Source organism: Oncorhynchus nerka, linkage group LG11 (genome assembly GCF_034236695.1).
Source record: "Oncorhynchus nerka isolate Pitt River linkage group LG11, Oner_Uvic_2.0, whole genome shotgun sequence".
Classification (NCBI taxonomy): Eukaryota; Metazoa; Chordata; class Actinopteri; order Salmoniformes; family Salmonidae; genus Oncorhynchus; species Oncorhynchus nerka.
In genome coordinates this window covers 32,131,108-32,146,162 of record NC_088406.1, presented here as the reverse complement: position 1 = coordinate 32,146,162, position 15,055 = coordinate 32,131,108, and the positions used below count along the sequence as shown (strand labels likewise).

The 15,055-nt window shown below is 40.1% G+C and overlaps 2 protein-coding genes and 2 non-coding genes across 8 annotated transcripts in view; 3 read left to right on the top strand and 1 right to left on the bottom strand.

Moving 5' to 3' along the window:
- Positions 1-1,706, top strand: part of LOC115136704 (CD166 antigen homolog A-like) — a 71,527-nt gene extending 69,821 nt beyond the window's left edge. For both annotated transcript variants that reach the window (XM_029672382.2, XM_029672383.2), the window contains exons 15-16: positions 54-204; positions 312-1,706. In XM_029672382.2, coding sequence (XP_029528242.1) covers positions 54-168 — 115 coding nt within the window. In that variant the 3' untranslated portion in view covers positions 169-204; positions 312-1,706. The remainder of the gene's footprint in view (positions 1-53; positions 205-311) is intronic.
- Positions 1,707-2,725: 1,019 nt separating this feature from the next.
- On the top strand, positions 2,726-14,136 carry LOC115136703 (dual specificity tyrosine-phosphorylation-regulated kinase 1A-like). Of its 4 annotated transcripts, none has more exons than XM_029672377.2 (12): positions 2,726-3,516; positions 5,314-5,383; positions 7,391-7,587; positions 7,782-7,874; positions 8,051-8,239; positions 8,379-8,526; positions 8,649-8,935; positions 9,123-9,269; positions 9,396-9,536; positions 9,661-9,964; positions 10,164-10,288; positions 10,602-14,136. In XM_029672377.2, the coding sequence occupies exons 2-12, from the start codon at positions 5,374-5,376 to the stop codon at positions 11,160-11,162; spliced, it is 2,202 nt and encodes a 733-aa protein (XP_029528237.1). In that variant the 5' UTR covers positions 2,726-3,516; positions 5,314-5,373; the 3' UTR covers positions 11,163-14,136. The 4 variants fall into 4 exon arrangements, with proteins under 4 accessions (XP_029528237.1, XP_029528239.1, XP_029528238.1 ...); XM_029672378.2 differs by lacking the exon at positions 2,726-3,516 and adding an exon at positions 3,535-4,323; XM_029672379.2 differs by lacking the exon at positions 5,314-5,383.
- Positions 14,137-14,591: 455 nt separating this feature from the next.
- On the top strand, positions 14,592-14,663 carry trnap-cgg (transfer RNA proline (anticodon CGG)). Its single transcript has one exon. It is a non-coding gene; the product is annotated as a tRNA-Pro (tRNA).
- A 220-nt stretch (positions 14,664-14,883) lies between these two features.
- trnap-agg (transfer RNA proline (anticodon AGG)) lies at positions 14,884-14,955 on the bottom strand. Its single transcript has one exon. It is a non-coding gene; the product is annotated as a tRNA-Pro (tRNA).
- Positions 14,956-15,055: the final 100 nt, after the last annotated feature.

The following is a 15,055-nucleotide window of genomic DNA, read 5'->3' as shown; positions in this document are numbered from 1 at the left end:
ATTATTATTGGAGGGCTGTGATTTGTGTTAAACAACCTGATTTGTGTTAAAAGGCAAGGCAGCTGGAAGACTGGTGAGAAGGAGGATGGATCCACTGAGGAGAGCAAGAAACTGGAGGAGAAAATAGAGGAGAAGCTGGAGGAAAACAGCCAGAAAGTTGAGGTGTAAAGAAAATGAATGTTTAAAGAATGAGAGAAAAAAAAGGTAAAGAACATGTCTTGAAAAACACATCTATTACTGTATATTAGAATATTTACTTCTTATGTTTTAGATTAAAAGATGCCGTTAACATCATCACAATTTTTCTGCAGTGCGGAAGCGGAAACTAGAAGCTTTTGCTCACTTCTGTTAAAATTTGAAAAGGGGGCATTGAACTGGATGAAGACCATTTGGATTTGGACTTATCCACAAAACTTTATTTCCTCTGAATATTGAAAGAAAAAAACTGGCTAAATGAAAGGATATGTGTTGTACATAAGCCTAAATTGTCTGCTCTATGGATCAAATGTGTTACCTTTCCTTTGTAATAGTTTTTGTTTCATGTGTTGGTTAAGAAGGATTTGGTCAAATTGAGAAAAATGCCAATTAGAGTGTTTGGCTTGGATTTAATTAACGTTATTGCTATTAGAATAACTACTGGACCATATGCCTTGTCTGTAAGGATGTGTGCATTGGCCTATACCTCCCTGACCCTCAATGCATTATAGAGGATCTGAAGGTATTCGCTGCTGTTCCATCTCAGTTCCATATCATCAACACAACCAAACACCCATTAACACAACCGAACACAGTCAATACATTTTGTATTTTTTTTATGGAACATACACTGCCATTTTGTGTAGTCTCCATTGGAAAAATAAACTGTTGAATATTTTAATGAAAGGGCTAAGGGAAGGGTATAGGCTACATAACTAGTTTTGGTTGTAACGTAATATGAGTTAAGCATTATACCAAGATGCATCACTTTGCATTGCAGGAAGTAGAAGATCTGTTGTACAAATTATTTCATGGAATGTTACATGGTTCCTGTTTGTTTTTTGTACATTTTTGCAATCAAAAGTATCAGGGGATTGAGTGATGCTGTTAGGCATGCAGTACATTCTGACCATCTGTTTGTGTATCAGTGGGTTGTGTTTAGTTTGGACATAACCACTACATTACAGAATATGTCTTATCTCAGTTGTGTTCATAGTGTTAAATTCTGTGCTTTTATATCATTTTATGTGTAAAGAGACAAGTTGTCCAGTAGTTGCATACTTCACAATTTAGGTCAGGGTTATGAGTAGCATTTACTGAACCTGCAAATATATCAGACCTAGATGTAATTGTGATTTGTTTTGGTTATTTTTAGCTATTTATATTGTTCAAGATTACAAGGTTAGCATCTCTGTTAGTTCTATTCAATTATTCTCACAAATTTAACCACTTCGCTTTAAAGGTACTGAACAATTGATAGTAATTTCTTGCAGTTATTTGACAGTAATAATTATAATGTAAGCGTTCTGTGGATTTTGAGGCTTCTGTAGATTTCTATGAGATTTACCACATATCTCATACTGTCAGCTTGCTGTTTGTGTCCTGCGTTGTAGTTAATGTGAAACCAACAAATTGGAAATAAGACCAAAGAGGGTAAATATTGCCATGCAAGTATTGTAAATACTGGTTTTTGTTTTTGTACTTTTGTTTAAAATAAAGTGTAGCCTACATTTTGAAGAATCATGTTAAATAATGTTTTGTTGGCTCTGTCATTCTGCTCACAATACATCATAAAAAGTATTGCCATCAGATATCTTTGAGAATAGGTACATAAACACCCCCAAATCCCAGAGAATCAGTCTCTCTTCATTCGTATCATCCATAAAACCATATTTTACAATTGGACCACTATTGGGCATTCCTCAACACTAATAGTAGGGCACTGGTAAGTCAATTCAGAATCACACAGGACCGTGATAATCAGAAATCCAGAACTGCACATAGAAAGGATGTATGCTGCCATCCATTGGCCAAAGAACATAGCACAAGGATTTGCTTCATCATCATTCAGAGATCAAAAATGTTATTAATAAGATCCCACTTGGATATTTCAATCAGGTTGCTTTCAGTAGTTTGATCTGATTTATGAATATCTTGTCACATGTTAAATGTTACTAGTAAATTCATGTCAAGAGTCAAGTTTAGCTAAACTGAGTTCATAGAACCTTAGAGGACCTTTAAGCTGACAGCCATACAGTATAGACTAAAGATAAATCAAATGTGGATGCCCTTTATGTAGCTCGTCTGCTCTCCTGATCAGGAATGTACTTTACAGATGGGTTCTTCTATGCAACAATATCACACAGCTTGTTTATATTCAGGAATCATGATGTCAATCTGACTGTAAAAAAGACTAGGTCTGTATGTCTTGCATTTCATTTTCTGAAAATGTGTTATTGCAGTCATACAGTTTTATTACTGCCTCAAACATGGATGCAATAAAGTTTGGCAAATTCCTGCAACACAACTAACTATTCATGCATTTTTTTTTCGAATTTAGAAATCCTATTTAGATTATTTTATTCTACTTTAGAATGTTATATTTCAATTGAGACAATTTATTCATTAGAATTACTGATTGATTGACAAATTATGACAGCATACAATTTTTGAATCTATGGTTGAATTATCCTCGTCATTGGTTCATCCGGGGATTTGATAGATTGATTGACAGTTGTCATAGTAACAACTCAGGCAATCGCCATTTTGTCAGAAGGTCTTTTCAAATGTTGTCCCTTCCCGCCGGAATAATGCAATCACTGGATATACTATTGACATTTGTGTTGAAAACGATGCGTCGAATGGATCGGATTAGGACAAGTAAAAGGCAAATGATTTAGCATAGTTTAAATATATCTAGTGGGAGCCGCACTTATAGTTGTCAGCGTCTCTGGTCTACCGGGCCGGTTCACTGCGCAGGTTTGGGACGCGCGCCATTTTGTGAAAATTGACATAAAACATTTTGTCCAGAAATAAGCATGTATCTTAGGGCATGATATTGGTTTCATATTTTTGGGTCTTCATTATTTTTCGTTATGGTTTCCTACGTCCATGTTTCCGGTTGTGAGCTTCAAAGAAAACGGAACAATTTGAATGTAGCTACCTTTTATTTTGCAGTTGAATTCCTAGCTACAGAATATTGTTAGCTAACCTTCGCTAGTTAATAGTAGCCACGTTCGTTTAGTCAACTAGATAGCTAGCTGGCGCTAGTCGTCAGCTGGTATTAGTCGAAGTTGGGTGGATAACTAATTGTGTTGGTTGGGGACGCATTTGATCGTCAATAAGTTTTACTTGGATGGCCATTTTTTTTAACTTGGTTTGCCAGTGGAGAAGACTTTTCACCTTCGCGTTTCGTGAATTAGGTTGACTGACTGACTGACTTAACTTAGCCGACGACAGTGGGGGCGGAGAAGCTCAAGCTGGATAAGTTGCCCTATCATACAGGTTAATTGACTTTAAATGAAGATCGTGCCATCAGAGGTGAGCCCGTGTATGAAGCTGACTGTGTGTTGTGTAAAAAAAAGGTATATAACGTTACATGGGGTGGTAATTAGCTAATGTAACTTACGGTCATCTAGCTAACGATCAGCAGCAACCATTGCATTGGCCGGATGTCGTAAGAATGTTGCTAACATTAGCAAGTACAGATTCGCTAACGTTAGCGCTCTGGATCTAGCTACACCTAACATTTTTTTTAACCTAGTTAGATTTTTAAAAATCTAACAGCATTTCCCTTTAGTTGTAACTAACGTTAGCTAATATTATCTATCGGTTAACGTTACGTCAAGGTGTTAAAATTAATAGCTAGCTAACAGTAGCTAACGTTAAGTATTTATGGGCAAGCAAAGCTGACGCGTTAACTACCGTAGCTAGCTTACGTTACCCTGTTAGAAAGTTGGGGGCAAGATTACGTGGTAGCGAACGTTCGAGTATACGATCGGTAGCAAGTTAACAATTGGGGCCCATAACCAGCGTTATTGGCTTGCTAGTTAACTTACTGGCTAACTGGTCATCTAACGAAGCTGGCTAGTAAGCTAACGTTAGGCCCATACAGCTCGCTCGCAGAAGACGTCGTCACTGCAATCACTGGCGAGAGGAAACGGATTGCTTGCCTTAACGTACCAAAGCTAGAAGGGTAACGTTAGCTAGTGAGTAAGCTAGCTATGTAGTATTTGTCATTGTAGACGAAGCCAGACCGCCACTGACATAACTGCTATTGAGAAGGCTTAACTAAACTGATGATTTCCTTTCGAAATTCCAACCATGGCGAGATATACTCCATCATCTGTGAGTAGCTAGCTAACAGTTAACAATTCCTTATTTTGAATTGATGACAAGCCGTTTTGATTGCAAGTATGTAGCAAAACTGAATCGTTGTAATAAATAACACATGTTATAGGGTAGTCAGTTAGATATAAAGTTACATACAACACTTAAAATTCGAATTAAAACTATATCCATGTAGATAGGCCTGTGTTCATGCTTAAACTCAATAGTCAGGAAAGGAACTGTTCAGAAGACGTCCTGAAAACGGAATGTTTCGATCGTTTATGGTTCACAAGCAATTACCTTGGTTATCTTTAGTGGTACAGTTGGAAGCATTATCTTTACTTTATATGCACCGTTCTGAATAATTGAAATGGTCTACAGTTTGTGTTCAAAACACTTGCGTTGCAATGTGGGCTTGTACTGCATATCATATTTAGAAAGCATTCCCACACTAAAACTACTTAAGCTCAATGTCTATAAATGTCATATTTTATTAGCTAGTTGCTGTTGAGTCATTTGGGTCATCTTCATGACATTTGTATATAAAGTTAAATGAAACTCCAGAACTTTGCAAGTGACTAAAGACATTCTGAGAGGAGATCTCTAATGTTACCAGGTCACAACAATGGTGAAGCTGAGTTGACCTGCTTGTTTGGATTGCACCTGTTTTTTGGTGTGAAACCATGTTTCTGAACTGTTCTTGCAGCCTCATACATCATAGCTTTATAAGGCTTTATAAGGTTAATTGTGTTAGGCATGTTGAGAATCACATGGTTCACTGAGATTAACCAGACTGACTGGGAAATGGTGATTGTTGGAGTGATTATAGTTTTCAAAATATGTGCATTTTACTATCCAGTAGTTTTATTTTTTTGCTCTTGCCATTGCAGTGTTTTGGTATTTTTGCTCCCTCTTTTTTTCTGTCAAGTTTTTGTGCTTTTGGAAAGTACATCCCACCTAAAATGCACAGTCAATGAATGATACTTATCTCCTTTTTGTTCTTTATAGTGGGTTGTGGTTTGCTGCTGGACTCTCCTTCCAGGATGATATGAAATTTTACAGGAGACGATGCATCCAGGTTAGCTGCAATAACTGACATATTTTCTCTTTCGTGGGGAGGAGGCACTCTTCTGAATTTTCCCCCCACAGCCTAACCATATCTTGTCGATCAGAAATATACATGAAACTTAAATTATTAAATAATTCACCTGCTTACATCAAAACAACTTTCAGTTGTCTGTCGGTGCAAAGCAAATTGCACATGATGAAGACATTTCCACCATAAATTATGTCAGTCACAGTAGATTTATATTATTTATTAGACTTTCCACATGTTCAAATTCAGACTCTTTCAATTCTTCATTACCACTGCCTTGTCGTGTTCCTCTCGACCATTACAGTGCATTCTCCCTGGAATTTTGGTTGCATTATTAAGTTTACAATTTGGAATTGGGATTACATGAAATGGAGTGAAGTTTAAAATAGAACCATGGTGCACCTCAAGATGTCAGCCAAGAAAGTGGAGAAGAAAGAACGAAATGCCAGTCATCCTTAGACTAGTATTTTGCATTTAGTGAGCTTGGAAGCGTGCTTGAACAACTGGCAAGCATTGTTGAACAGTTACACAAAGGACAAGTGTGAACTGACCAGCCCCAGATATAATTATATGAAGGCATATATAATATTAAATGTACAATATTATACATATGTCACAATTTATAAAGTATGGTACTGTACTACTTATCGTGATTAAGTAGTAGGGTTTGAATAGGCTACCATATTTTTTGTCAGATTCTCACAATCAGTGATACCTAATACATGTTTTATTATTGTAAGTATGACATGTCAGAAATTGCATATTACAATTGGGTAATTCTAAACTGGATTCTCCTGCACTAGCTACTGTACATTTTTATTTCAAAGGTTTTCCTAATAATATCTATCTGTCTGGATATATTTGTTCCTCCACAGCTGGGTCAGCGCTGTCTCTAGTGCTCTCAGATGGAGTGCAGGTTTTGGGCTGTGCTGCTATTTTGCTGCCAGGCTCTAGTGTGCTGAAAGCGGCCTCTAAGTGTGCCAAAGTTCAATTTTATTTCTTGTTTATTTCTTGGTTTCTCATTGGAAAATGGGAGCTGCTCTGCCCTGGCAACAAAAGTAGGTTATTTGCATACTGCGTTGTGATTGGCCTGTGCGTTGATGGGCTTGCCAAATCATGCTGTATCTCTGTGGTGATAGGCTATGCTAATTAGGTGCTGTTGCTGGGATTCTGAATAGTGGTTACTGTGTAGCGCTGGTGAATTGTGTTGTCTGGTGAGAGATGCTGATAGATGAACAAGCAACGTAATAATTTTCTGATTCCTTTTCACATAAAGAGAAGGATGATTTACTTCCCAGGGTGTATTGGTATTTCATTTTTATTCCTGATTTAAAATTACATATTCTACAGCACCCCCCCAAGGCTAATAAAAAGATAAATGCCTATTTTCTTTACCATATGAACATGTTTTTTATGTGTGTGTGTGTGTGTGTGTGCGCGCGTGTGTTTTTTAAGCCTTTACACAATGTACAAGTACACAGATATTTTGTATTATTACTAGTGTAAGCCAAGAACTTCCATTTGATACAAAGGGCCCCTCATGGATGCTAATACAACAAACATACCATATATATATAATTTGAATAATAGGACTATTTAACAGTAATACATGGCACTATATGTCTTCCTACTCATGTCAATGTATGAGGTAAATTACACTGACCGTAACATGTTAGTTAGAATTGATCACCCATGCCTAGTTAAATAATAGTTTGAATTTATCAACATCCCATTTCAGAATTTTAGATAATCATTGAGATTCATACAGCATTGTAAGGGTTAAAGGTCAGTGTGCTGAAGTGTCTTCCACTTCTAGGCCTCTTGAAGTGCTATTTTAGATCAGTTTGTCAAGGCAGGAAACCTTCCATTGACAGATCAGTCTGAATTTTTTTATTGAGTTGTCACTATTTCAGGGGAAGTTTGTATAATGTATATCTTTTTTTATTTACAATTTCAGTGTTAATTCATGTCAATGTTTATTTCTTTCAGGAGGAGAGACTTCAGCATGCAAACCTTCGTCCGTCCGGCTGGCGCCCTCTTTTTCTTTCCACGCTGCTGGTCTTCAGATGGCTGCTCCAATGCCCCATACGCACCAGCAGTACAGTGACCGCCACCAGCCGAGCACTGACCAAACTGCTGCGGTCCTACCGTACAGCGACCAAACGCAACAGCTCACTGCCAACCCGGTATACAAGCAACACAGAAACCTTTCAATTTGTTACAGATACAAGTGTTCAAAAATGTACAGAATCGTACACTTTTTAATGCACACACGTGCCCAATAGAAATCAGAACTTTAACTAGTCTTTCATTTCGATTGCAAAATGTAAGAATTATTTTTTGTGTTGATCATGATTTCTTTTGTGATTTGTTGTTACAGAGGCACATGCCCCAGTGCTTTCGTGACCCTACTTTGGCTCCCCTGCGGAAGCTCTCTATAGACCTTATCAAAACCTATAAACAGATCAATGAGGTGAGACTGGTTTCTGCTGTTCAATATACTGCAATTGTCACAACATTTCATATTTGAGTGTTTGAATTGCAGATATAGTAACAAACAATGCAAGTTAATAATATTTTTAATATTCTCAGTTAGATCAAGAAGTACATATGCTCATGTCTGTATTTGGGTTATTTCCTGGACTTTAGGTGTATTATGCAAAAAAGAAGCGGCGGCACCAAACGGGTCAGGGTGAAGACTCCAGTCACAAGAAAGAGAGGAAGGTCTTCAATGATGGCTACGACGATGACAACTACGATTACATTGTCAAGAATGGGGAGAAGTGGATGGACCGCTATGAGATTGATTCCTTGATAGGCAAAGGGTCATTTGGACAGGTATACTTTTTTATAAATGATTATCAACATTATTCCCATGATCAACTTTGGATATTGCTCTCATTTTGAGCACTTGGGCAGCTCGTGTGATTAAAACATAAGAAAATGTTGGTGTTTTTTCTCTTTTGGATTGCTGTAGGTTGTTAAAGCTTATGACCGTGTAGAGCAGGAGTGGGTTGCAATCAAGATCATCAAGAACAAGAAAGCTTTTCTCAATCAAGCCCAGATTGAAGTGCGCCTCCTAGAGCTCATGAACAAACATGACACCGAGATGAAATACTACATAGGTAATGCACTCTAGCGCTTGTCTGTTGTCCAAGCCATTATGGCGCACTATCATGTTTTACACTAATCTCTCTTGTATGTGTATCAGCCACACCTGACTGACACTATTTCTCCTGTCATGTAGTTCACCTGAAACGTCACTTCATGTTCCGGAACCACCTCTGCCTGGTGTTTGAGATGCTCTCATACAACCTGTACGACCTGCTGCGAAACACCAACTTCCGCGGTGTCTCTCTCAACCTGACCAGGAAGTTTGCTCAGCAGCTTTGCACTGCGCTGTTGTTCCTGGCCACGCCCGAGCTCAGCATCATCCACTGTGACCTGAAGCCAGAGAACATCCTGCTGTGCAACCCCAAGAGGAGTGCCATCAAGATAGTGGACTTTGGCAGCTCCTGCCAACTGGGACAGAGGGTATGCTAATCTATTACTTATTGTCTTGGTCCAAAAGAGTTTAACCTTGCATCTTGCACAAGTCTCATTTTTTGCGTATGTTCTGTATACCTCTGCCATATGTTCTGTTTTCAAGATTGTTGTAATGCTGATATCTGTAACGATATCGATAAGAATGGGTTGTGATTTACTCTTTCTCCTTCCTCAGATATACCAGTACATTCAGAGTCGTTTTTACCGCTCCCCAGAGGTGCTGCTGGGCATGCCCTATGACCTGGCCATCGACATGTGGTCCCTTGGCTGCATCCTGGTGGAGATGCACACTGGAGAGCCCCTCTTCAGTGGAGCCAACGAGGTACAGTGTGCTTGACTGACTAGCTGGAGGTTGTTTTAAATATAGCCAACTTTGAGTGAATAAATTTGATACCGGCAATTAACATTTAATCCATGGCAATATTTTGTTCTGTTCTATAATTCTCAGGTGGACCAGATGAATAAGATAGTTGAAGTTCTTGGTATCCCCCCCAATCACATTATGGACCTAGCCCCAAAAGCCAGGAAGTTCTTTGAGAAGCTATCGGATGGCACATGGAGCGTTAAGAAGACCAAAGATGGCAAAAGGGTGAGTGCTGTAGTTCCCTTCTCAATCTGATGTCCTAACATTGGCTTTTGGTAGTGTTGTGTATTCAGGTTCAAGTACCTGACAACCCCTCCCTGTCTCTCCCCCTCGTCTCTCCTCTGAGCAGTATAAGCCTCCAGCCTCTCGGAAGCTCCACTCCATCCTGGGTGTAGAGGCCGGTGGTCCAGGTGGCCGGCGGGCGGGGGAGTCTGGCCATGCTGTTGCTGACTATTTGAAGTTCAAGGACCTGATCCTTCGGATGTTGGACTATGACCCGAAGAGCCGCATCCAGCCCTACTACGCCCTGCAGCACAGCTTCTTCAAGAAGACTGCAGACGAGGGGACCAACACGAGTAGCAGCGTGTCTACCAGCCCAGCGCTGGAGCAGTCCCAGTCCTCTGGAACCACCTCCAGCACCTCTTCCAGCTCAGGTAACACCCCCTGGCTCACTCGACCCTCTTTCTCTCCTCTGAATATTGCGGTTGTGGACTCATGTCTCAGTTTTTCAGTGCACTGGTGGGAAACAAACCGATGGTGGTGCTTGAAGTATTTTCAATCTTTTCTATGTTCAGTCATTTTTGCATTGTCTTTGAGTGTGATGGGCTGGGGTTGTGCCCTCTTCTCTTGCAGGAGGGTCGTCTGGGACAAGTACCAGTGGTAGGGCGAGGTCAGACCCCACCCATCACCACCTACACAGTGGAGGGCACTTTGGGGCAGTGATGCCAGCCATCGACGGTGACACCCTCTGTCCACAGGTGACATGTCTTTGTCATTCATTTGAATAAGCTAATTAATCAATAGACAACCTGTTGTAAGTCCTAATGTAGTCAATATTATTTACGTGTAATTAAATGCACTGGGAATTTAATTGTATTTTTTCCCAAGGAGCATTTCATATTTTAGCAGATGCTCTTAACTAGTGCAACTTAGTTCATGCATTCATCTTGAGATAGCTAGGTGGGACAACCACATCAGTCATAGTAAGTACATTTTTCCTCAAAGTAGCGATCAGCAAAGTCGGAGCTTGTACGAGAGACATTAATTGATTTCTCTGTGGTCCACTGACAGGCAAGAAAGCCTTACCCTCCCCCATTGGTGTGGGGAGGTGGTGTCGGACCAGAGCCAGTGGCCGGAGAGACCCACCCAGTCCAGGAGACCACCTTCCACGTCCCCCCTCAGCACCCCAAGGCCCTGCACCCCCATCATCACCACGGGCAGGTGATGGCCACACGGCCCCGCCCGCGGCACTACACCTCCCCCACACACAGCTCCTCCACACAGGACTCCATGGAGGTGGTGCATGGCCATCTGTCCATGACCTCCCTGTCTTCCTCTGCCTCCTCTTCCTCCACATCTTCCTCTTCCACTGGGAATCACGGTAACCAGGCCTACCAGCTCCGCCACCTGCCTTTTGGGCATCATGGCGGGCTGAGCATGGGGATGGGTGCCTTCTCGAACCCCAGGCAGGAGACAGGCATGGCTGCCCACCCAGCTTACCCCATGGGCACAAACACGGGGCCGTCTCACTACCTACCAGAGGGCCACCTGGGCATGAGGCAGGGCATGGACCGGGAGGAGTCTCCCATGACTGGAGTGTGTGTGCAGCAGAGTTCCATGGCCAGCTCGTGACTGCACTGACATTTGGCTGTGTGTTCCCCCTGTGCGTCATTTTTAAGGTGGTGTTTTTTACAACAGGTGTGTCGATCAAAAGCTGCTCACGTCAGAAGGGAGATATCGCTGAACCGCTACTACAGAGAAGAACCTTTGTTAAAAGAATGTGATATCTGTCATTTTTCTTTTTGCAATCATTAGGCACATGATAATGTTGCAGAATAAGCATAGTAAAATTGAGACATTCATCTGCCATTTCACAAAATTCATGTAACAAATAACCACCATCTGGTATTACGTGGCAAAATCTTCTGGTGAGCATTTGGGGATAAAGTTATAAGCAGTTTTACAGGTAGCTGTCTAATGAAATGCTAACACATCCTCTTATTTCAAACTGGAATTTCTGGCATTTTTCTTCCACAGGTTGTTGATTGTTTTACCCTTTTTTTAAAGTGAATTTTCACAGAAGAGCTGCTTTTAAAACCTTTAGCTTGACCAGGAGGAAGGTGTTTGCGGTGATATTTCGTGTTGTCTGTCGGTATTGTGTAACTCTGTGAGAGGGGAGCACATAGCAGTGGAGTTCCTATAGTGTGCGCTGGCCCAGACAGTGGAGGGGATACCCTGCAGGTGAAAGATGTCAGGGGGGAGTGCTGCCCACCTGGGGGCCTGATGAGCTGGCCCTGGCCTGGCACAGACGAGAGAGCAGATGGGCTCTGGAGAAGAAAAGGGTCCGGCCCAGCGTGAGGAAGACTGGTTCAGTCAGTGGCTGGTTCTCAGATAACCTTTTGGCCTTACGACTCATGGACTTGGAATGGGTCGGAGCTGGATATCATTTGAATTAAGATGGCTTTCCTCTATTTTTCTGTAGACAGCCCTTAATTGTTTAAGGAGAATAAAAATGATAGAAAAGGGTCATTTAAGAATGAAGATTTGAGGCCTTTCTCTACAAAGATTTCTCATCTATGGGGCCCCACATTACAGGGTCTTCTTGTACACACCAATCTCCTAAACATTACTTCCTTCAAATCTTGTTCACAGATTAGGGATTTTGTGGTTAAAAAAAAAAATTAAACATCCAGAGTCTGTTTTTTTTTCTCCCTTTTTTCCCCTGTTTGCATGTAGTTCCTCATCTGAATACCTGCACAAATGTCTCCATCTTAAACACGGAAACTGAAGAGAGAAATTAGTTAAGTGACTGCCTTTCTTTCTCCTCAAATTATGCTGTGAATTTTACAAGAATTTATTTTCACTTTGGATAATTTTTTTTTATACCAAAGCAGTTTTATAGCATATTAGGTGTCTGTAACCAATAATGTAGCAGTTCACCAATTTTGACTAGTTTATCAAGATCTTATTTTAACGTCAGTACAAAACTGCTGCAATATATTGCTTTAGCAAAACTGGAAACCGTTAAATTCAACAACTGTTAACTACCGTATATTCTAAGCAGATTTGGTTGCAATGTTTTTCCAAACCTGTTTCCATATTAATTGGTAGATTATTTTTGGGAGTCTCTTTTAACCTTGGTATGTTTTGAGACATTGGTAGTTACTCTGCAGGCTCCAGAGTAGCAGAATTAAAAGCTGATGGTTCAATGTAGACCACTGCATTCTGTTTCTGCATTTCTCCCACTTATACTATTTTAAAGGGTTTTGCTGCCTTTCATACATAATTTGGCAACATGCTAGCTACTGCCATAACATTCAAGACTATTGTAGTCTCATTACCCTGGCAGTGTACAGACAATTGCAGTAAATCTGATTTTCTAAGTGATTTGGAAGTACGCCTCCTTGTGAGCTTGGTCCAATTCAAATTGGAAGGGTACCAGTCAGCCCTTGCTAATGTCCTGAGCATGTGTGCTCAACTTTGGCAGACATGCATGTCCCTAAAACTCTACCGTTTAGTAAAGGCATTTTTCGTTCATTTTATTTTATATCAGGGATTTTGAAGTGCTTTTTTATGCTTTTTCTGGAAAGTAACTAGACCAAAGTCCTGCTCATAATAGCCTTCTTAGTTACACGCAGACCGCAGGACACTTCTATTGTCATCATAGTTCAGTGGAGAGACCATCACAAGGAAAAATCATGTTTTGTATAACCACAATCTCAAATGTAAAGCTACCTGTAATGATATTTAAATTTTATCTGAATGTTTTAGGTTATAATCACAATCATTTTTCATACCCCTCCATGATTTTTGAGACTCCGAAACTGCCAGTGGTTTTGCTGACACTCATACTGGTACTAAACATTCCAAAATAAAGATTTTAAAAACCTCTTAAGTGTGAGCCTGTTTCAGATCATGCTGATTGACCTCTGATCTAGAACAGTTGTCATGAAATGCAGCCCCTTTTTAATAGTGGAAATAGAATTTATGTATATATTTATATTTTTTTAATAAAGGAAGTATAGAACTCACTACCTTGCTCCTGCTGGTATGTTGATTATGTTTGTCAATTTGGTGACCGTTCAGTGGGCAAGATCTCAGTTTTCTTAGTCAGTGGTGTAACGTGGCCTCTGGGCAGAGGTACTTGACTACATCAGGACAACACTATGAGGTAGGGTTTGAATCAAACAGGGAAAGCTAGATCTTCAAACCTTAATTTTCACAGGGTATATTGTAAGTGCATGTACATCCACAAACTTTACTTTTTGGTTGTATGAAAAGCACATGGGGGGAGTGATTCCATTTTCAATAAGGCTGTTATGTTTGTGGTTTTCACACATGTTTGAGTACTTGTTGACATATCCTCACCCTACAGAAGCCCAAGTCCTCTGATTTTAATTTGAATATATTTTCCTTCAATTTTTGATTTCACATTTTATAACATTTTGTGTACATGCACTAAAAACTGAACAGCATGGAGAAAAGGATAAGTCCATGTATCCACAGATTGTAAGATCTAGTCAAGACTTTGCTGTGTATATGACAATGCCCATTGTATTATATTAAGACCCTCTTATGTATGATATATAAAAAGAAGTTAATTGAACTGTTGTGAGCCTCTGTTCCTCTACACTTATTTACACACACCAGTGTGTATTTCTACCAGGAATACACTGTCTTGTACCAATGCTATTACCACCACAAATACCAAATAAATGACCGCGAGGGTGGCCAATTTGTGCTCAATAACTGTTTAACCTCATAACTCCTTTGTGTAGACTATTATTATAATTCAAACTCATTGATGAACTCGGTTTAGCACAAATCAAGACTGTATAGTACTAGTGTTGGGAAAAAAAGCCTGAATGATCCTTGAATAATACACAACAGCAAGCTACATTTAGTGGGTGTAGATGAGCTTTAGATGAGTAGTATTATAGAGTATTTTGGTTGAAATTACCTTTATGAACGTGATTTGTCGTTAATTTAGCCAAATGAAGATGAGATAAATCAACTGGAATTTACCTTGATATGAATGTTGATCAGCTTTTTCTATGACGTGGCTCGTTGGTCTAGGGGTATGATTCTCGCTTCGGGTGCGAGAGGTCCCGGGTTCAAATCCCGGACGAGCCCATCTTTTTAAATTTGGAGAGCAACGGTAGATGGAATGTTGTACCATAGCAACAACGTCGTAAAAATAGTTCATTTGGTGAATTTACATAGAGATTTAGCAATAGCCTTTTCACTCCGCGAGTATAATTTTCCATCGTTTTAACTCGTGCAAATGTATAGAGAAGTCGCCCTGATTCCATCCACAACATTGACCCTTATTTAATTTCAGACATTAAAAAGAGGGCTCGTCCGGGATTTGAACCCGGGACCTCTCGCACCCTAAGCGAGAATCATACCCCTAGACCAACGAGCCAGATAGAACAATATTGGCACATGTTTTTAATTTATTCACGTTTTTATCGAAGCACGTCTGTATTGTCTTTTTTATGAGCCTGACCTGTAGCAGTTTAAAA